Raw genomic sequence first — 23,499 nt, 5'->3', positions numbered from 1 at the left:
GAGACCAGGGAACTCCTTAGCTACTTTCAGTGTGGTTTCTAGAGATTTCGTTCCACTGCTGACAACCTGATACTGCTAGAGGTGGCTATTCAGGAGGGTTTCCTATGTAAACGTCACTGTATTGGCATATTCTTTGGTATCAGTGAGGCATATGATATTATTTGGAGACACTCTCTCACAACTGCATTCATCACCACCTCCCCATCTTCAAATGATCTTTTCTTTTCAGCGGTTTTTTTAGGACCCGAGTTGGTGATACGCTGTCAGATCGTTCTGAGCAGAAGAATTGTGTTCCTCAGGGCAGTATTTTAAGTGTTGCCCACTTTACCAAAGACATAAACAGTCTGGCATCTAAGGTAAGGAGTCCTTTACAGGGCTCCTTATTTGTGGACGATTTTGCTGTTTTCTGTTCCTTCTCCAGTGTTGTAACAGCCAGCTGTCATTTGCAACTTACATTGGAGAGGTTATAGGAGTTGGTGCAAAGACAAGTTTCCAATTTTCTGGAGATGAGTTAATGTGTGTGCATTTTAATTGTTCTCATATTTTTAATTTACCTGTCTTGCAGATGAGGTACACCATCCTACATTTTAGTGACTCAGTAATGTTTCTGGGCCTCATTTTTTACTGTTAATTGTGGTTGCCACAACTGAGACACCTAAAAGCCAGAATCCTGAAAGCACTGAATATATTAAAGGGCCTTAGCCACAGATCTTGGAGAGCAGTCAGGGTGCATCTGCTCTAGTTTTATAGGGCTTTCGTGCATTCACAGCTGAACTATGGGTGCACAGCGTACGGATTTAAGATTGCAATAAAACACCTTATACATTAAGTATTATATGACATACATCATAAATTTTTCAATGGATTAAAAGCAGTTATGCTGTAAATATGACTTTAGAGATTTTCCGAAGGTTTTGGCCTCAGTAATAGCTTTTATGTTTTCAGGAAGTTTGTTGCAAAGTTTAACTCACATGTGGAAAGTAGCTTTTTGGCACAGAGATGTGTTGATTTGGGTTATATGTAAATTTTTGTTTTCTCGTGTAAAGTGATCATGTATATCACAGTTTTTATGAGTAGTCTTTCTACTAAACTTTGTGGTGCCAGTTCACAGTGTGATTGAAGTTCGTAGATGACATTTATGCTGAATGAAATCTTACATAATTTTCCATTTTCAATTTTTTTTTTGTATCAGTTTAACCCTATTACTCTAGTTTAAGTTGATGCACTTTGTCAAAAACTTGTGCAACATTCTGTGAAGTTTGCCTTTTATTAAGTGAGAGCTTTTGTCATACTCCCATAGTTATTGAAGTATACAGTGAAACAATAGTATCAGCATTTCATGAGAATGTAAATTCCAGGATGAATAACGAGTGTTGCAAAGACACACTTACGCCTCCCCTCTCCCCCCCCCCCCCCAACCATCATCACCACCACCACCACCACCCACACACACACACACACACACACACACACACACACACACACACACACCTATTTTCCATTGTTGTTTTGGCAGTAATTGTTCCCCGTAAGTGCAATTTGTTTTCTTTTTAAAACCAAGAAGTATGAATTTAACAAGGAATTTGTGATACAATAACTAAAGAAGAAAACAGAATTCGAGCAAAGTATATGTGCAGAAGTAAATCAGCATGAGTTCTGATAAAACATAAACAATCAAGTAAGAGTGAGTTTAATGCAGTATATGCTGTTTATTGTGTGATATTGTGTGTGTAGTTGTCACCTTTGAAAGAAAATGTTCACTTACTGTAATGTATCTGTCTGTTTTGTAGGTTTATGTTGCCTTCTTAATATTTTTACTGTACACAATATGTGTTTAGAGCAAATAATGCAGTGCTGGTGGCGCTATACGAAGCTGTGCATCTGAACCGTAACTTCATAACAACACTTGCACACTCCCAGACTGAGACAAGTGCCCCACCATCGCCGAGCAACACTCTGGGCTACAATCAAACGGCCCCTGCTGCTGACCCAAACACTAATGGCGATCTCATCACAACACAGCCATCTAATCTCCTTGTCACGTTCTTCCAGTACTGGTGAGTATTCTGCCAAAGACATTTTGTAGAAGCTGATGCCAAGTGTAATGGTTATTTCAGATTACTTATTTTCCTGTCATGGCTCCAATTGACAGAAATAATTCAAAGTAGTTTATACCAAATTATGAGGTTCATTCAAATGAAACCTGGTCAATGTGTTTACCTTCGCCTTATGCGTAAGGTGGCACCACATAACTTCGGATGTGGTAGCTCCATCTTTTGGTAGAGAGACTGACTTGTGCGCGCTGTTTGATGTTGCATAGCACCAGTGTGGTTTCACACCGAAGAGAGGGTGGTCACACAAGTTATCGTACATGCAGATGAGTAAGCAGGAACAACGAGGAGTGATTCGATTTTATGAAGATGGTATCTGTTCTTTCGGACATGTCCAAAAGAACAGATACCATTGGTGACTGTGCAGCTCTCTAGAATGAAATGATAATTAAATCAAGACCCTAAGCTACTGACAGGCATTGATATACATCAACAGGGACAGTTGAAAAATTGTGCCCCGACCGGGACTCGAACCCGGGATCTCCTGCTTACATGGCAGACGCTCTATCCATCTAACCCACCAGGGACACAGAGGATAGTGTGACTGCAGGGATTCATCCCTTGCACACTCCCCTTGAGACCCACATTCCCAACTTAATGTCCACACACTTGATTCTCGTAAGAGTTCGGGACTCTGTAAGATGGTCTGCCGCGAGTAATGAGTGTAATGGGCAGGGGCACTACAAATGTAGTGTGTGGACATTAAGTTGAGAATGTGGGTCTCACGGGGAGTGTGCAAGAGATAAATCCCTGCAGTCACACTATCCTCGGTGGCTCAGATGGATAGAGCATCTGCCAAGTAAGCAGGAGATCCTGGGTTCGAGTCCCGATCGGGACACACATTTTCAACTGTCCCCATTGATGTATATCAATGCCTGTCGGCAGCTTAGGGTCTTGATTTAATTATCATTTGATTCAATTTTTTGTGGCAGAGGGAGCTGCAGGCCATGAACTGTATCGGCGGATGAAGGCTGTATACAGTGAGTACAGTCTGAGTCGTTCAAGTGTTGTGGAATGGTGCAAATGATTCCTTGTGGGGTGCAAGTCACTGGAAGACAATGCTTGTCCTGGACAGGCTCATCGTATCATCACACCGGGAATGATTGCAGAAATGAATGCTTTAGTCTTGGGCAACTGCAGAATCACCGTGGACGAGATCCATCGGTTACTGGGTATTAGCGTGGACACCGCCCACACCATAATGCATCAACACTTGAACTTTTGAAAAATCTGTGTACAGTGGGTTCCCCACCAACTGACTGACAAACAGAGCAATACTCTAATGGCGCTGTCTTTGAGTCATCTGCAATATTAGCATGAGGAGGAATACGGCTTTCTGTTGCGTATTGTCACAGGATATGGTGTCACCATTTTGAACCGGATAGCAAGTATCAGAGCAAGCAGAGGAAACATGTGACTTCACCACCTCCAAAGAAATCGGAGGCCGTGCACACCAGTTCTGGTGAGGTCATGATGTCCTCCTTTTTTTACCATAGGGGCCAAGGGCCAACTGCTTTTCAAGTTCCTGGAACGGGGAACCACCATCAATGCCCATTGTCATCAAGCCACTTTACAGAACCTTAGACAAGCCATTAAGTCCAATCAATCACATTTTCCAGTGGCGTTATCCTCCTGCGTGTTAATGCCCGCTCATACACGGCCAATGCGGTGAAGACAACATTGCAGCAGTTTTGGTGGGAAATGCTGGAGCATCCACCATACAGTCCTGATCTTTCACCATGTGACTTTCATGCGTTTGGACCTCTAATACGAGCTATTCGTGGACATCAATTCACAACGGATTGAAGTGTGTGACTGGGTCCAGGCCTGGATCCGATAGCATCATACTAGCTTCTTCAAGGATGGAATCGACCTGCTAGTGTAGCAATGGTGTAAATGTGGCAACAGCTTTGGTGACTATTTTTGAGTATGTGTACTGTGTATAACTATATTTTTGAGTTAATAAAATCTTTACTATTACTTTACACTAGTGGCCAGGTTTGATTTGAATGGACCTTATATTTGCTTCCATGTCAGTCAAATTTGTTTCATGTTAAGCAAATCAGTTTCTGAATTAGCTAGTGAATTAAATAAAAAGTTAAGTTTTAGAGGGAATCATTCAACTCTCTTAGAAATGGCTGTCCAAGACTGTTGTCTTAAATACACCCCAATGATGGTGACAATGGGGAGGCTGGATCAATAATTAAACACTGAATACTGAGGCTGCATCTTACAGAAGTGACCAACTGTGCACAACTACTACAGGTGACAAAAGGTGACCTCAGGTGTAGTTGCAGAAGTGTCCTAGGTTAGTGACACTCGTGACAATGCTTGTCGTCCACTGTAACTGGGAATGTTTGAATTCAGCTGTTTGAATTTTATCACTGCATCATGTGTGACAGTGACAGCAACATCTGTGACTCTTCTCAGCGAAGCACTGGAACAGGCACATTGGCTGCAATGAAATACTTATTATATTTTAAGAAAAATATGTGGTGAATAAAATTAATTCTTTCACATTTTACAGCCTGATATCTTCCCTCAATAAAGGACTGTATTTCTTTTCATTATCATCTTAATAACTACACTGCATATAACTAAGTAAATAATTGCATAAAATTTTTTAGGAGTTGGCAGAGGTAAAAATGCATTGCATAGAATTTGCATGTGGTTCTCTTTAGATCATATATTTGTGCATATGAAATGCAGCCAACATATCAAAATTGTGTTTGAAGTTGAGAACAGAACAACATCTGTCTTAATTCTCAAGATTTTGGATTTTAAATGTGACAGGCGGGTCAGGTCGGGTCACATCCATTTCTGTCACTGCACACAGGGAACTGTGTGGTTGTAAAAATAATCATATTTCATAAAGAGTTCAAGATATCAAAATGATAACACACAAAGAGGCATGTATTTTATTGTATGATTAAAACTCAAGACTTATTGGTCAATTGTTTGAATGAAACAGAAACGAGTCTTCCTGTAAATTACGCAATGGGCTTTGTGTGAGTTTTCATATCCAAACAAAGAGTGTGAAATGGACAAATGGATATCAAATTGACCAATGTGAGGTCTCGTTCTGCAAATAAATAAAAAAAGAAAGAAAGAAAGAATGGAAAACTAAACAAATGTTCAGTTACTTGAGAGTAATCAGGGTAATTACTTTAATTTAATGACTTGAGGGAAAATAGAAATATTTCATGAACAACTGCTGCTGCTAACTGTGTAACTGAAGTGTCAAAACATTCATCTCTTCAAGGCCTAGCTATTTTGCACATAAAAAGATACAGTGTTCTGTGATTTTTAACTGTCAGAAAGGCTTCCATGTGCCATTTATGCCATTGTTTAAAATTTTACTAGCACATTTGTGTTTGATATATCTTAAAGGGGAACACGCACCAAAAGAACAAGCTTCAAGGTTAGGTTTTCATATTTATTTTAGTTCTTTCATAGATTACAAACTATGCAATTATGAATGACAGAAAGTGTATGTATCCTTCAAAAAAAAGTATGAGGTGAATTCTTGAGCAATTTCACACATAATTGGCTTTTCTATGAAAAAGTCAAAGTGCTCAACGGAATGTGTATTCAGTCAGATAACCCATGAGAAGTTCGGTGCACAGCAGTGAAATTTATAATCATGCCTGTCAGAAATATTCAGCTGCGGCAATTTAAGCTGTGCTCTTAGGATCCTGCTCAGTGACATCCTCTGGGGGGAGGGAGGGGAGGGGAAATAAAAAGTAAAAATACCGCAAAAAATTTTTGACAGGAATGTTATATGTGGAAGGTTAACTTTTCTTGTGGCTACACTGTATGTATATTAATTTAAACCATTAACTTTTCCTGTTTGTGTGTTGGTGCTACTTAGCATTGTAGTTGCTATTGGCCGACTACATCACTTATCCTATGCTCCGAATATCGATGGTATTGTCTGGCAAGATCACGTGACATAAGCTATGATCGGCTGACAAAATTACAACATGCAGTGCGATCTCATTCAGTGATTCAATAGGTAACGTGTTGTAGTTGATTGAATTTGCATTAATACTTTCAAATATGTGCAGTGTTAAATGTTGCCATGCATCAAATATCTTTCCAAAATGTGTTGTTTTTTCTGGGTTTCATTTCCTAAATTGTCAGGTAGATCCATGCCGGTGTACAAAACCTTTACCATTCAAAGGGTTGATTAGTTTTACGTCTCCAAGAGGCAGTATACTGTTGCTTAACATGGAAAAAATGTACTTTGGCCTGGTAAAAATTATATGTTCACCCTGTGAAAAGTGTGTTTTTAAATGGGAACTCCAGGAAAGATCCAGGAATTTTTTTCTCTTGTCTTCGTATATATCCTGAAAGAGTATGGATAAAACTTAGTACACACAACAGGTGATAGGACTGTAACTGAGTCAGCTAAAATATAAGAAGTAGCCGGGTGTGAACGTAGGACCCATAATGATCCAGATTACTAGCCTAAGACATTACCACTAAACCACAGGCACCTCGATACTAGTCTTCTGTACTTGTTATGGACAAGCTTTCTTCTGTACTTAATGCCTGCTGAAAGTTTGTGGTCACATAGGAAACACTCATATTTAATTTATTGATGAGATATCATATGTACCCGTGCTCACCTCATATATTCAAAGAATGTAGTTGGTGATCTTCATAGTTGATGATATAAATGATGGAATTCTCCATGAACATGCCTCCCTCCATAAGTTTCATGCACAGTGCTCTTTTTCCCCTTATTTTCTTGAGTAAAGCTAATTTTGTTGCCTTATTCTCGATCTACAACATTCTACAGTTTATGTGCGCCATTGTTTCGGGATACCCATGCATATAGCCTGATACTGCTGCGAGTAGCAGGAGTGATGTGTGTCCAGATGTTGCGCGCTGTTGGTCACTTCTGTCACATACATAGAACACACTCTATGGACTTTCTGGATATGATCGGGTATCTGGCAGAGTACTATAGCTCTGTGCTGCATATGTTAGCTTAGTAATCAGCCACATTTGTATTTTTTCCTGTAGGAATGCAGTTTACTGAACAATGAAAGTACTTGATAGTGAAATCAAGTTTATTATTATTATTATTATTATTACTATTATTATTATTTATCTGGAGAGAAAGGGATATTGTAGGTAGCCTTAGACTTATTTCTATTCCATTGACATTTGTTAAAGTTATTGAAAAGGCTGTATTTACAGGATTTCCTTTGAGAAATGGTCAATATTCAGGGATATGACAGGAATGATTATTTGAAGCAAAAATGTTTACGAAACATGGGCTTTAAAATGGATGCCTTAAGAGATATAAGCAGTTTGTCATCTTCAGTATTGCAAAACAGATTACTTCTGCAAGCTTTTTGCTTTCCATATTTTGAGAGGTGGTAGTATGGACCAAAACAAGAAAGAAGTGTTCAGTAAACATCGACTGTAAAATGTAAACCATAACAGTTATGAGCACTTTTTCATTTTCACTACAATGAAACACATCTCTTCTTCTGAACAAATGCTCCTAGCTCTTAAGGTATGCATTTTAGAGCCCATGTTTACTGGAATATATTTTTTTTTTTTTTTCGTATTTTGTTCGACACTGCCTCCTTCCAAAATATGAAGTAATGCTCATAGCTCTTAAGGTATACATTTTGGAGCCCATGTTTACTAACATTCCTGTCATATCCCTGAATATTGATCATTCCTCCTGGGAACACTGTTTAAGGGTAAGTAATCAGTTCAGCTCACATAATTTGTTGTGAAACATACAGTTTGGCTTTAGAAGTGGCATTGAAACTGGAAATGTTATATTCTCTTTGCTCTGTGACACACAGGGTGGATTAAACAAGTTGCGAACACTAGGCATCTTCTTTTATTGAACTAAGACATTTTATTGTGACACAAAATAATACTGTAGAAGTTGGACCATTATGGAAAAGAGTAGTAGGTCACAATTGGTTCCTCTATTACTTTGAAAGCAGACAAGAAGAGAACATTCTCTGCAGTAATGAGTATAGCTAAGTTCATAGCTTGTAGATAGATGCTAAATCACCATAAGACTTAGTTTTTACAGTTTTAACCAGAACTGATATTTTGGTGACACAGAATGTGTAAATGATTAGTGAGTCCGAACAGTGAAAATTCCTTGATATTCAAATAGATGGTAAGCTTTCATGGAAAGCGCCATGTTCAAGATCTTGTTCACAAAAAGAATGCTGCTATATCTATCATTAAAACATTATCTGCAAATCTCCACATCCATGGAATGTTTAAGTACATGAAAGTAACATCATAAAAGTTAGTCAGAGGTAAAATAAAATGTGATAGGCCAACACGAAAATTAGTTTTCTTTGCTTATTTTAATTCACTTATAACATAGGGCATTATATTCTTAGGTAACTCTTCCTGCTGACAAAGGTTGTTTTTCGCTCAGAAATGGGCAGTTCGAGCAGTATGTGGCATATGTTCGCAAACCTCTTTGTCAACCCCTGTTGAGGAGGCTGGGAATTCTGACGTTGGCCTCTGAATACGTATTTGTTTTAATGTCATCTGTTGTTAACAATATAAGCTTGCTCTCAAGAATTAACTGCTTCTACTCGGTTAATTCTAGGTGGAAATCCAATCTGCATTTGGATTGCATCTCGTCAACTCTTGTCCAGAAAGGTGTGCAGTGTTTTGTCGCATCCATTTGCAATAAGCTACTACAAAAATTTTAGCAATGGTCCGCGCTCTTTTAAATCGAAATTTAAGAATTTATTTATGCCTCACTTCTTTTATTCTCCTGGAGAATTCTTTGAAAAAAAATTAAGCAATTTCCAGTGATACATTGTTCTATATGCTGTTATATACTCAACATCTTGTTGTCTGCATAGGATTTATGTAAATTTTATTTTACCTCTGACTAACTTTTATGTAGTTACTTTCATGTAGTTACTTTCATGTACTTAAACATTCCATGGATGTGGAGATTTGCTCCTCAATTTGACCCCATGAAAATTAATACAATGATCAATGAAAACCACCTCAGTAGTATAATTACATATTTATTGTCCTGCAACCAGTTTTGTTCGTAGAATATCTTCAGATTGCCTGCAGTTAAACAGAATAGAAGTTATGCTAATGCTGTAGCATCATAATGAATAAAATAAGCAACTTACAATGATAACAATCTTATATCAAATCCTCACTGAGTTATGCTAATCATGACGTAAATGGTGTGGTTGTCATATGTAATGTTAAAGATCATACCCAGAAACAGTAATCACCTGCCAGAAGTATTGCGAGCAGGCATAGCATGCTACGTACAGTAAACTGTACAGACAGGCCCGCTCCAGAAGGGAGGTAAACATGTGAATACAGTACTTGGTCTCTGTTGAGTGTGATACACTCCTGGAAATGGAAAAAAGAACACATTGACACCGGTGTGTCAGACCCACCATACTTGCTCCGGACACTGCGAGAGGGCTGTACAAGCAATGATCACACGCACGGCACAGCGGACACACCAGGAACCGCGGTGTTGGCCGTCGAATGGCGCTAACTGCGCAGCATTTGTGCACCGCCGCCGTCAGTGTCAGCCAGTTTGCCGTGGCATACGGAGCTCCATCGCAGTCTTTAACACTGGTAGCATGCCGCGACAGCGTGGACGTGAACCGTATGTGCAGTTGACGGACTTTGAGCGAGGGCGTATAGTGGGCATGCGGGAGGCCGGGTGGACGTACCGCCGAATTGCTCAACACGTGGGGCGTGAGGTCTCCACAGTACATCGATGTTGTCGCCAGTGGTCGGCGGAAGGTGCACGTGCCCGTCGACCTGGGACCGGACCGCAGCGACACACGGATGCACGCCAAGACCGTAGGATCCTACGCAGTGCCGTAGGGGACCGCACCGCCACTTCCCAGCAAATGGAGACGTGTCGTCTTCAGCGATGAGAGTCGCTTCTGCCTTGGTGCCAATGATGGTCGTATGCGTGTTTGGCGCCGTGCAGGTGAGCGCCACAATCAGGACTGCATACAACCGAGGCACACAGGGCCAACACCCGGCATCATGGTGTGGGGAGCGATCTCCTACACTGGCCGTACACCACTGGTGATCGTCGAGGGGACACTGAATAGTGCACGGTACATCCAAACCGTCATCGAACCCATCGTTCTACCATTCCTAGACCGGCAAGGGAACTTGCTGTTCCAACAGGACAATGCACGTCCGCATGTATCCCGTGCCACCCAACGTGCTCTAGAAGGTGTAAGTCAACTACCCTGGCCAGCAAGATCTCCGGATCTGTCCCCCATTGAGCATGTTTGGGACTGGATGAAGCGTCGTCTCACGCGGTCTGCACGTCCAGCACGAACGCTGGTCCAACTGAGGCGCCAGGTGGAAATGGCATGGCATGCCGTTCCACAGGACTACATCCAGCATCTCTACGATCGTCTCCATGGGAGAATAGCAGCCTGCATTGCTGCGAAAGGTGGATATACACTGTACTGGTGCCGACATTGTGCATGCTCTGTTGCCTGTGTCTATGTGCCTGTGGTTCTGTCAGTGTGATCATGTGATGTATCTGACCCCAGGAATGTGTCAATAAAGTTTCCCCTTCCTGGGACAATGAATTCACGGTGTTCTTATTTCAATTTCCAGGAGTGTAGTTGATTTTTTATCACAATTGTTGCAAGCAGTGGCAGAACATTAAGTTCAGAACTGATGTTAAAGAGTAAAAAGTCACTAAACAATTAATTATAAATAGCTATGAACAAATGTTAAAAACAGAGTTATGTACACTAAAAAGGGAGTAGGTGACTACTTACACCAGACTGCATTGTCATTCAAAACGTATGACAGTAAGTGAATAATTATAAAAGAAAATTCCAAAGTAATTATGTAAAATATATCAGGAGTGGTAATTATGATCTCACAGAACAATTATAAGTCATGACTAACAAGATGCACTGGCATTGAAAACGTAAAAGAGCTAAAGCAACCAAACTGGTGGTTTTTGTCATACGTTCCTTATAAAATTACAAGCAAGCTGTGTTAAACTTGTTACAGTTATTTGCAATGGAAGAGAACACATGCCATTGATTACATGAAACTATATCATCACTAGATTGATGAAGCCATTATATGTATACGGCCAATTGCGTATTAATTTCATACAACATAACAGAACCAGTAATTGTGATTATACAAAATAATCATGACAACAGAATAGAAGCAGCTACAACAGACAACATGTCGTCATTGAACACATAAAAGAATTAGCAATAACTAAACTGGGTAAATAGTTCTTCTGTGCTGCTAACAAAAGTGAGCTGTGTTGAATTTTCTACATATCTGTATAATAAAAGAAGAAAGGCCAAAGCATATACAATATTGCACATACATTAGACAGGTGGAATAGTGAGTAACTGGTTACACAAATGATCAGGAATATTTCACGTGGAACTAGACAACACCTCGCAAACATCACAGAACCAACTCTGGTCCGAATCACAAGCTTCTTACTCTGTAGGTTAAATGTCTCATTGGTATGTGGGTGTACGAGACATCTTGAGTTGTTGGAAAAGAGGCAAAACCACGACTCATCCAGTTTCTGTGTTGATTGGCCAATTGAGGACATTCAGCTTTATGTGCCACTGTGAGCAATTACCTTTTGTGAGGTATCAGACTACAAATGTCTGTTGCTTGTCCCTTAGCATTGTTTTTTCAGAACCTAGTTAAATTAGACTTACATTCCGGGACAACTGCAATTCCTGTTGAATTTGAAACCAGTTGTCATTGACAAGGTGTGACGCTCTTCCCTGTTTTTTTATACAGCCACTGTTCTTATGTGGAGTTGCATGACTTAGTGATACACCATTCAGTGAAGGCACACTACACGATTTGCATTGACACACAAACAAGTTGAGCAGTTCATTCATAGTGAGGCTTTCACCATGTCCCAACAGAATAGCTTTTCTGGTTTCATACAACTGACTGGCACATGCATACTACTTCACTGAGTGATAGAGTTGTACACCATCTGTAGTGCCGGCCGAAGTGGCCGTGCGGTTAAAGGCGCTGCAGTCTGGAACCGCAAGACCGCTACGGTCGCAGGTTCGAATCCTGCCTCGGGCATGGATGTTTGTGATGTCCTTAGGTTAGTTAGGTTTAACTAGTTCTAAGTTCTAGGGGACTAATGACCTCAGCAGTTGAGTCCCATTGTGCTCAGAGCCATTTGAACCATGAGTAGTACTCCACATTGAGCTGTGTGCTTTCTTAAGGGAGTGTATAATGTTTGGTCTGTGATCATCTGCATTACAACTGTTGAGCAAGACCTTTTTATTTGATGGGATTTGAATGATACTCGTTAAGTGTTTTAATAAAGGGTTACAGCTGAAAAAAGTTTATCAGCTAATTGATCTAAACTTTTATGATTTCTGTGAGCCACTGTTCTGTTATTATACTAGATTACCATAGCAAGAAAAAAATTGCACCCACATTTGTAATGTGCTTCTCATTCCATTTGATAGACAAATTTTCATGCATACCTGGGAGTTCAAGTGGTTAAAAGCTCATAACTTTTTAATTATGCAAAAGGAAACTGGGCCTTTTTGAACACAGGTTAAATATGGCAGTGGAAAAATCTAGATGGAATACAAAGATTGGAAGGAGTGAAGATAACAATTCACCATACTGTGGAGGTGTTGAGCCATCTATAAGCAGAGAAATAAGACTAAAGATGTTGCTAAGCTTTTTAACAGTGTACTACTTCAGTGCTAACAGGCACAAAACACATATACAAAACATATATACACTATGTCCTGGCTGACTAAATTGTACTGCCTTTGCATCTTGTGATGGAAGAGGGGCTGTGTTGGAGAGAGTTGGTGAGAGGAGAAAGTAGGTGGTGAGGGAGAGGTGAAGAGGATGGTTGGAAGAAAGGCAGCAAGCAGAAGGAATGGGAATGTGGTTATCAGTGAGTATGCCAGACACGGGTAGGGGTGTTGCATGTGGAACATGATGGAGTGACAGAGTGGACCAGGAGATATGTTTATTTGTTTCCTTTAGTACATTAATATCTGAATGCAGTTTTGCAATTCTTAACTTATTTTGTGTAGTTGCCAATAAATATAACATCATGAAATAAAATGGATCTACACACAGGCACAGAAATAAGTCAATAATGTCACTTGTTGGTCATCAAGCTTATTGTGCCTGTAATAGCTGTTCACGCTAGAGTTTTGAAGTTCCCTTGCATAAGCAAGCATATAGTCCATGACACTTTTGCCCTTATTTTTCACAAATAATTGATAATTGTCTGGAGGTGATGGTTATTCAGTAGAAATGATTAAAGTAACGCAGACATAACTTGCCGTATGCTTTGAAGAATGTCTACAGAGGAAGACAAGTCCTCAAAATTGGAACAGTACTATAATTATACTCCACAAGAAAAGAGACAGCTTAGAAAAAAAGTTACAAACCACTGTCTCATCTCCATAATGTGCAAGATATTCACTAAAATTATCATGAATTGCTTAGAAAAAATACTGGATTATAATCATACAAAGGAACAAGCAGCTTTTAGAAATGGATAGCACAGCACACCAATTGTGAACTGTGAATGGCGTAATGAGTATGAATTACAAAGTTGTCTGGTACTGACAATTTTGAGAAAGCTTTCAACTCCGTATCATCGTATCTCTACTTAAAACCATAAGGAGCATGGTACTGATTCAACTATGTGAGTATACTGAATAAAATGTATATCAGTGCCACTGCTTTCATTAGACTTCATCAAGTTCGTGAGAAAATTACTACTAAGGATTCACACAAAGAATTTTCATATCACAAAAAGTATCATAAATGAAAAGCATTAAAATTTGGCTGTTCTGCATTATTAATGCTGTAGAACAGGACTGTACAAGAGGTGACTAGGTGAGGACAGGCACTCGTGCTCGCTTGTCACATGAACAGTGAGCAGTCACAGTAAAATGCGACAATTGAACATCGTCAAGTAATGCAGAGGAAATGCAAACTGTGCACTGTCTTTTGAGAAATGATCGTGTATTACGAGGGTTGTACCAAAAGTAAGGCTCCCAATGAGCTACAACCTCGAGGGAAGGTGCTAGGCTAAATCCGAGAACAGTGCCTTGTGCAGTTGTCCCCCCACTCTTGAGCTCACCCGTCTGCAATTCACTACATCACTCAGTGTTGGCTTGGCAGCCATCAGAGATGAAAGTGTTGATCATCGCTCCCGCCAAGTGCGAGGTTCGTGCAGTAATCTGGTTTTTCCACACAAGGAAGTTACCACCCATGGAGATTCATCGGCAACTGACTGAGGTTTAAGGTGAAGAATGCATGACCATTCAGCAAGTCCACAAATGGTGCAGGGCTTTTGCTGAGGGTCACACGGAAGTTCACGATAAAGAACGGAGTGGAAGACTGCCGGTTTCAGATGTGATTGTCCACAAGATCAACAATGAGCTGCTCAAAGATTGGAGGGTCATTGTCTGTGAACTTGTTGAACGCATTCCTGAAGCTTCCCACGGCACAATTGAAAGAACTTTAACAGGAGTGTTGGGTTATTGCAATGTGTGCTCGTTGACTGACAGACACAAGGAGCAACGTGCTCGCAAGTTTCTTCAACAGTGTGAGGGGGCAGGCAACAAGGAGAAGTTGTTGGACCCTATAGTAACAGGAGATGAAATGTGGGTGTTTCATTACACCCCCGAAACAAAACAACAATCTTGTCAATCGCATCTTCCGGTTCACCACCATCAAAAAATTCAAACAAATGCAGTCGGGAGGAAAGGTTATGGTGACTGTGTTTTGGGATTGGAAGGGGGGTTCTCCTCATGAATTTAATGCAACCTGGGATGACAATAAACTCAGATGGATATTGTGAAACATTGACCAAAATCCGGCGAGCAATCCAGAATCACCGGAGTGGACGACTGACAGAGGGAGTAGTGCTTCTTCACGACTATGCTTGACCTCACGTTACTCGTCAGGCACAAGAGCTTTTGAAGAGATTTGGGTGGTCTGTTATACCCCATTCCCCATGCAGCCCGGACTTAGCCCAAGTGATTATCACCTCTTCCCCAAGCTAAAGGAACACTTAGGTGGCAAACATTTCAATAGGACGATGAAGTTCGAGCAGAGGTCACTGGAGCACCGTCTTAAAAAGTAGACTATATTGAAATATAATAGAGGGAAACATTCCACGTGGGAAAAATATATCTAAAAACAAAGATGATGTGACTTACCAAACGAAAGTGCTGGCAGGTCGATAGACACACAAACAAACACAATCATACACACAAAATTCAGGCTTTCGCAACAAACGGTTGCGTCACCAGGAAAGAGGGAAGGAGAGGGAAAGACGAAAGGATGTGGGTTTTAAGGGAGAGGGTAAGGAGTCATTCAAATCCCGGGAGCGGAAAGACTTACCTTAGGGGGAAAAAAGGACAGGTATACACTCGCACATACACACATATCTGCTTGTGTCTGTGTATGTGCGGATGGATATGTGTGTGTGTGCGAGTGTATACCTGTCCTTTTTTCCCCCTAAGGTAAGTCTTTCCGCTCCCGGGATTTGAATGACTCCTTACCCTCTCCCTTAAAACCCACGTCCTTTCGTCTTTCCCTCTTTCCTGATGAAGCAACCGTTTGTTGCGAAAGCCTGAATTTGTGTGTATGATTGTGTTTGTTTGTGTGTCTATCGACCTGCCAGCACTTTCGTTTGGTAAGTCACATCATCTTTGTTTTTAGACTATATTGAAAAATAGACCAAAGTTTAAGTTTTTTAACAATGTGTAAATTAATAACAATAAACAATGTTTTCTATTTGTAAAAAATTTAGGAACCTTCCTTTTGGTACAACCCTCGTAGATGTACAATAGCCTTAGACATGGACATATGTACTTATGGTGCAGGGCTTAAAGTGGAGAATAGCTCTTTTCAAGTTGATGAAAGTAGCAAGATAGCCAGGATAGGAACTTTAAAGTGAAGACTAGACATACCCTCATCTATTTACAACATGTCAGTGGAAGATGCCCTTACATTTATGGTATGCAGTGGTGTCTTGACATGCTCTAAAAACAATGAAAAAATGCAGTTTACAGTGACATTACAATATCTGCTAAGCAGATGATTATGGACACTTCAAAGATGGAGAGTGAGAAGTGGGCTGCAAAAATTTAATAAAGCACTGCTAAACAATGTGAGTGAAGTAATTATTCACCTGCAGTAGCAGAGAAATAAATACCTGAATAATTTTATCCAACATTTTCACGATTGTTATTGAAATATATTTTTGTTTTCAGGTCAAACGCTCAACAGATGAATCTGCAGTTTGAGCAAGTTTTCATATATCTTTTGTAGCTCCACAGGGTAGGCGGGGCCGCTACAGTGTAGAATTGGTGAAATGGCAGGGTATTAAGGCCATTGTGCTGGCCAGTGGTGGCTTGGAAAACTCAGCTGCGAAGTAAAATGTGTCTATACATTTTTGCGCTACAATGATTGAAGTGCAACGGCACCACAGACATGTCCCCAAGCAGGGGCACTATCTGCTGGCTGCACTATCAGTTGCAGAAGGCCTTGACGGTGTGCTAGACATAAAATGTCTGCCTGTTTGGTCACTAAGCAGCTCGTGGCCCAGTTAGCACTGTGTGGCCGTGAATTGGGAGTGTCAGCAGTGTGGATGCATACCCAGATTCTCCTACAGGTCCTCTGCCACTGCAAAAGAAACTCACCGCAGTGTGGGGTGATGATTGTAGTCTGCTCTGACCACAAACCACTGCTCTCCAAGGCAGAAGTTAGGTGATTGCTGTAGAGGCTAAGATGGCTCCTCCATTGTATTGCTTCAAGTTGGCAGGTGCAGACTTAAGCCCATAAGCTGGTCTAGTGGAGATGGCTGCCCAGACTGGCATCAATTGCACACTAATCCATAATGTAGCGGAGACTTGGATTGCTGTGGCGTCATGGAAGGTGCTGCCAGACTGCACATAACTGTGCATGAATCAAAGGGTGTATATAGGGGCTAATGGCATGTTTGTTGTGCCAATATGTTGCTTACAGGCACATACAGATCAACACATTTGGACACAATGATAGCCCATACTGGAAATTTGCAGTTCAAACACTTTACTTGCACTTAGGTGTTGAATGAACTGCTGTTTATAGCCAGATCGTGTCTCATTACTTTAATAACAGCAGATAAATGGATAGCCACATACTACACTCACTTATTGTCCTGTAATGTTCAAATGCAGTAGCCCAACCCTGAAGTAACTATTGACAGAAGTTCAAGAGTGACAAAATATTTGACACTCTTAAATCACTGACTTCCAGATCCAATATGCAAATAGGTACAAACATTTTGTGCACAGTAACACAGGCCAACGATGGAAAAACTTTTTTGCTGAAAATACCTTATTCTTATATTTTTCGGGGTGGGAAATCCAAATATGATACTTAAAAAACTGTATCACCCACCAATTCTTCACATTTTACAGTTAAATTTATTAAATTAAGTGATTTTTTAAAGAATTTAGGGGCTTTTATATCGATAAAATAATTTAAAAAGGAGGTGTAATGAATATAGATGATGTTGGTAGCACCGCTGAAAAACATTTGCTGGGAAAAAAAAGGTTGATTTTATTGTTGTGTTAACAGATGGCGTTCTGTTTACTGTCAACCTAACCTCACTTTCCCGTTTCCTGTACATGTGCTCAGTACAATGTCTAATCATGGTTGTAAAAACTCTGCTGATAGTTGTTGTTGAATTTGTGATTAACAAGCACCAAAGAAACATTACAGAATTTGTGAAAAAGATTTATCTATCATACGTTAGATCTAAACTTGGTGATCAAGATAAATCTTGGGCGCCACATAAGGTATGTTATGTGTGTGTTGAAGATCTGAGAAAATGGTCCAAAAAGGAGAAACAAGCCTTTAGATTTGCTGTTCCTATGATATGGAGGACCCATGAAATCATTCCGATGATTGCTACTTTTTCAGTGTTGATATTACTGGTCATAATTCGAAAATGAATGAATTTGGTATTGAATACAAAAAGGAAGACTGGAGGCTGCTTATTGATTCATCCAAAACTTGTTTAAAGCCTGTTTTATTACACAATGGTAACATGTATGCATCTATACCTGTTGGAAATTCAGTACATATGAAAGAAAGCTATGAAAACTTAGAAATAGTGCTAAATAAAATAAGCTATTCTGCTCATGGTTGGAAGATATGTGGTGATCTAAAAGTAAGAGGCATGCTCCTTGGTCAGCAAGTTGGCTTGACCAAATTGCTATGTTTCTTGTGTGAATGGGACAGTAGGGCTGCAGATCAACACTGGTGCAGAAAGAACTGGCCTGTGAGGGAGTCTTTAAAACTTGGTGAGAAGAACATTCTACTCAATAACCTTGTAGATACAAAAAACTCCTACCACCTCTACATATAAAGTTAGGCCTAATGAAACAGTTTGTAAAGCCCTTGCCTAAAGATGTACTATGTTTTGAGTATCTCTGCCAAAAGTTTCGACACCTTTCAGAAGCTAATCTAAAAGATGGCGTCTTTGTCGTACCTGACATTGGAAAATTGATGTTTGATGTTAACTTTGAATCCACAATGACCTTAAATGAAAAAGAAGCATGGGCATCATTCAAGCAAGTAGTTACAAAGTTCTTAGGATATGAAACAAGACCCAGAATATGTATCTGCTATAGCTCCAATGTTAAAAAAATTTAAAACTTTGGGATGCTTAATGAGCCTAAAAGTTCACTTTTTGAACAGTCACCTTGGTTACTTCCCGGACAATATGGGAGATGTTAGGAGGAGCAGGGAGAGCATTTTCACCAAGACATTAAAGTGATGGAAAAGTTCTACCAAGGCTGCTGGAACACCAACGTGATGGAGAACTACTGTTGGTCACTTTACTGAAAAGTTCAGCAAGCAACTCATTATAGGAAAGGCTACACAAGAAGCTTCCATGAAAAAAGAGAAAGAAAATTCAAACCAATTCCAGCTGACAAGTGAAACCTCTATTAAAACGTATCATTGTTTTAAGTAGCTTACTGTAAATACAAACCAAACTTATGTTGTAGCAAAGTGTTTCATTAATTTCCCCGTTTACCGTTTAGCATAGAATTTTTATGCTATATAATAAAAAGCATATTGCTCAAAAACTATGAGTGATACAAAAAAACTAAGGCTAGATTTGGATTCAGCTCACAAAAATCTATAAAGATCAGCTATCAAAGTAAAAAGTTTTTAAAAAAAATTTTTCGTTGGCCTTTGTAATTATCATTTGGAAATAACACAGTTTGCAGTCCGATCCTACTGACACAGTAAGCATTACTGAAGTTTGACACAGTTTGTAATAATAATTACAATTCATTGTCCAATTAATCATTTAAAACAGTGACTAAATTATTAAATAAACTTCCATTCATGAAATTTAGGTAAACCACAGTACATTTCCCTGAATTGGTGGACATGGATCTTGTTCGTTTCATAATACCCCACAAACTGACCTAAGATGGCTTCCAACATGCCTCTTCTATAAGTTTACAATAATTAAAACTGAAGTTGTCTGTTGTTGTTTACCAGGCTTTTACAAATAACAATTAATTCTTTCCACCCCAATGGTGAGCAGTGCACAACATTGCAAATTTTGTTTTCCACTCCAGTGTCAAGCCTGATGCAATAATAAACATATTTAAAAGAAAATAATCTGAAGTTACAAGCAATTACTAGAACCAGTTGGTGAGTTTTTGTATTTAGGACAGTTGAAGATAATGACTGGATGGCCGCAAGAGAAATAAGTGGATGAGTAAAAATTCCTTGAATGCTTTTGACAAACTAAGTGTTTTCAAGACAAAGTTTCTGTTATGTCTGAAAAGGAATGTTATAACTGGGTACATTACCGGTTTTTACTTTTGGTAGTGAGACATAGACTTTAAATGTAAACATCGCTTAAAAACTAAGGGTTGCATAGTGGGCAGTGGAGAGATGCTTTTTAGGAACTACTAAAACAAAACGGGCAAATAGATCAGGGTGTCAGGCTGGAGTGAAATACATAATTATGAAGGTAACAAAGATAAAAGTGAGATAGGTGGGATGTGTAATCAGGTGAATGGATTGTAGGTGGACCAAGGATGTGCTTTTCCGTATTCCAGAAGGTAAGGAAAGACTGATAAAATGACTAGCAGAAGGTGGGTAGATGACAGGAAACATGCAAGAGCAACATGGTTGCACATAGCTGAAGACTTAAGTCTAGAGAGGCTTCTGTCTAGCAGTGGGTGTCAAATAATTGAACAGTGAGGTAATAATTTACAGATGAATTTTGTAAAAATAGTAGTGATGTAACGAACGAGGGTATTTCCGCTAGAGCCCATAACAATAAAAATGCAACTTTAATTTGGTTTTCATGCCTAAATGCTATCATTAACTTGTGTCAACTGTTGCATTGATCTAAAGCTAACAGATGTCATTCATTCCAGGAGTAAACATTTATATAACATACATTTTTCTCACATATGAATTTTTCTTCCCAGTTCGATTGTGATGCAAGATACAAAGTCTGAGGCCAGTACAAACAATGTAAAGTTGTGTTTCCTCATCCTTACCTGTATTTCGGAAGACCAGTATGCCAATTCTCTGATGCACGATGCAAACCTCATCTTCAAGGTGCAACTGCATAGGTTGCCAATGCGCCATCGAAAACTGGCAGTGGACAAAATCTCTCCGGCTCAACCACTGGCCTCAACATTGCTTGGTTAGTAAGCTTTCTACATTATATTAATATATTTTAACAAAAATAGTGAATGTGTGCCTAGCAATAGTTTTCGTAGACATGACTAGTTCATATTATAATTAGTAGCTTCTTTGTTAACAAATGTAAATGTCCCATACTGTATTTACATCTAAGAGTATTAACTCAGACTCTTGTTTGTCAGATAATGTATGTGCCCTATTTATTCCCATTTTTATATGACCTGCAATATAGATGCTATCGCAGGACATACTTCCATCAATAACAATATTACGTGCATAGTAAGTAGAAGAGAGAGTGTGCTGACTCCCCTAGTTCACCAATTTCACCACAAGATGTCAGTTGCTCCAATTGTGACCCAAGACAGCACATTACTACGGCAGTTGCAAGAATTGACCTCATTCATTCATGAACATAAATTTATACAATGAAATCAATGAATATATGGGTTTCATTAACTTAATTCATTGAACATCAGCTATCAGTTGGTTTAGATAGTTTCCAGGCAAACTTTTCCACAAGTATTCAAATATTTTTAAGCTAATTTCAGTAGTTACCCTTAGAAACAGGTGAGTTGTTTCAGGGGCAAAGGTTTTACTTTTATTGCCGCAAATGTTTCTAGATTTTATTGTGAGCCTCTGGGTTGTTACACAAAATACTGTTAGGAAAAGAAGAGTTAAGTGCACTCACTGAATTGTTCTTCTCTCTTATGAATGATTTCATTGACTTCCTGCATTTTGAATTGTACAGCTTATATTTTTCTGAAGATTTCTATTCTTTTCATATGTGAGTTACTTCGCAGTAGATTGGTTTTGGCATTGGCTGCGTAATTTCGCAAATTATAGTTTCTTACACTTCACTCTTCCTTTTAATGACACCATTTCTGTGTCCAGTACCAGCTTCTTTCATACATTTTCTTGAGCAGAAGAACCACTGGCAGATGATGTAGCTTCTAGCAGTTTATCATCATCTGTGCCTTAATTTCCCTTCAGGTGATTTTCTATTATGTAATATTTTGGATAGATATTTCTGTAAATTTGGGTATAAATTGGAACAGCTCCTGTTTTTAAAGACCATCTTTTTTCAGAAGTTCATGTTTACAATAAATGATAAACAAATCTGCTTTTTTTTAATAATTTCCTCTGTAAAATATGAATCACCCACAAAACATTTTTCAGTAAAATTGCTGTACGTTCCTGGATTTTATCTTACCCATTTTGAAAATTCTACTTCCTTCTTATTGTCTAAAAAATTATTCTCTTTTAAGTGTGAGTAGCTAGAACTGTTAGTACTACATTCTCACCATAGCCTACACGTAGTAGTCAACATTCACACAATACTGTTAAAAAATTGTAATTTGAGTGTCAAGTGACAATACTGGTACTAGCTTGCAGGAATGCCACCTGTCTTATGCTACCTGTGTTAATGCACGGCAAGACACTGCACTTCTCTCTTGTACTCGCTTAGTGAATGTAACCCAAACAGTAATCTTTTTTACAAATATTCCTTAACAAAAAATTGTTAATATAACAGAAGAATTTTGCCAAGCAATTGATGTTAAAAACTAGTATTTTAATTGAAAATCTTGAGGATACGTATGTACCTCATGGAAAAGACATTTTATTGATATTTTTGATTACTGTTATCTCCTAACCTCAGTTTGTAAATCCTTGGTCAACAGCAGTTGTATTTCTTTCTAGTGAGATGGAAATGTTTCTTCCATGATGTAAAATTGCTTCCAACTTCGTTGCAGATATCACTACGAAGATGTTTAATGTCTACATTTATTGGTACTCTTAGTGATCTAGAAAGTGAGCTATCATAAAGTCTCTCTTCCTCTCTTATGTTCTGGCATACCTATCCCCCCCTCCCCATCCCGCCCCCTTTCTCCTCAACCTCTGTAATCACACATAACACTTAGTCTTTTGTTTATTTCATACAAATACATAAATTATGGAGCAGCTCTCGTCACAAAAAGAATTTTGCATTTGAATGTGGGCATGTATCTTATTCTTTAATCCTTCCCTCATGTCTGGCAAGAGCATGTACCATACTTGTGGTCATATATCTATCTGTTGATGTTATATCTTATTGTTGATTTTATTCTGAGTATGGCCTCTAGTGGTCTATTGTATTCTCATATCTTCACGTAATATGTGACAGCAATTATCCCCACTTATATTGAGAATGTAGAGAGAGAGAGAGAGAGAGAGAGAGAGAGAGAGAGAGAGAGAGAGTGAGTTGCATCCTTAGAATTAACTGCTGGCATTACAAGTCTCAACATTTGTGACCCTACACATCTTCCAAAGTCCTCAACTGATGAAAGGACAGTTTCATAGTAGAGATAAATTGCACTTGTAGCAGTTCAAACCTGTTCATCTTAAAATCAGGATAGCTTCCTGCCATCCTGAAATCCAAACACTTCTTGAACAACAATATCTGTTTATCAAAAGTGTGAGACCTTACTGTAAAATTTTACACCATTTTGTCTTAACTCCCTTCTGCATGAAAGGACCCACCTTTTCATATTAGAAATAAGGCATTATTTCTGTTTTTCCATGAATCAATTATAAACATTATTTCATGACATTTAAAACTCATTATCAGTCTGTTGTTTTGAGAACAAGAAGG

The 23,499-nt window shown here is 39.1% G+C and overlaps 1 protein-coding gene across 3 annotated transcripts in view; it reads left to right on the top strand.

The window, feature by feature from the left end:
- Positions 1–23,499, top strand: part of LOC124612632 (armadillo-like helical domain-containing protein 3) — a 128,318-nt gene that overhangs the window by 59,440 nt on the left and 45,379 nt on the right. For all 3 annotated transcript variants that reach the window (XM_047140930.1, XM_047140929.1, XM_047140928.1), the window contains exons 9-10: positions 1,839–2,057; positions 20,651–20,871. In XM_047140930.1, the coding sequence (XP_046996886.1) occupies positions 1,839–2,057; positions 20,651–20,871 (440 nt within the window). The remainder of the gene's footprint in view (positions 1–1,838; positions 2,058–20,650; positions 20,872–23,499) is intronic.

This window comes from Schistocerca americana, chromosome 4 (assembly GCF_021461395.2).
Source record: "Schistocerca americana isolate TAMUIC-IGC-003095 chromosome 4, iqSchAmer2.1, whole genome shotgun sequence".
In the NCBI taxonomy this organism is placed as follows: domain Eukaryota; kingdom Metazoa; phylum Arthropoda; class Insecta; order Orthoptera; family Acrididae; genus Schistocerca; species Schistocerca americana.
The sequence above is the reverse complement of the archived record's forward strand: the minus strand, read 5'-3'. Positions and strand labels throughout refer to the sequence as shown.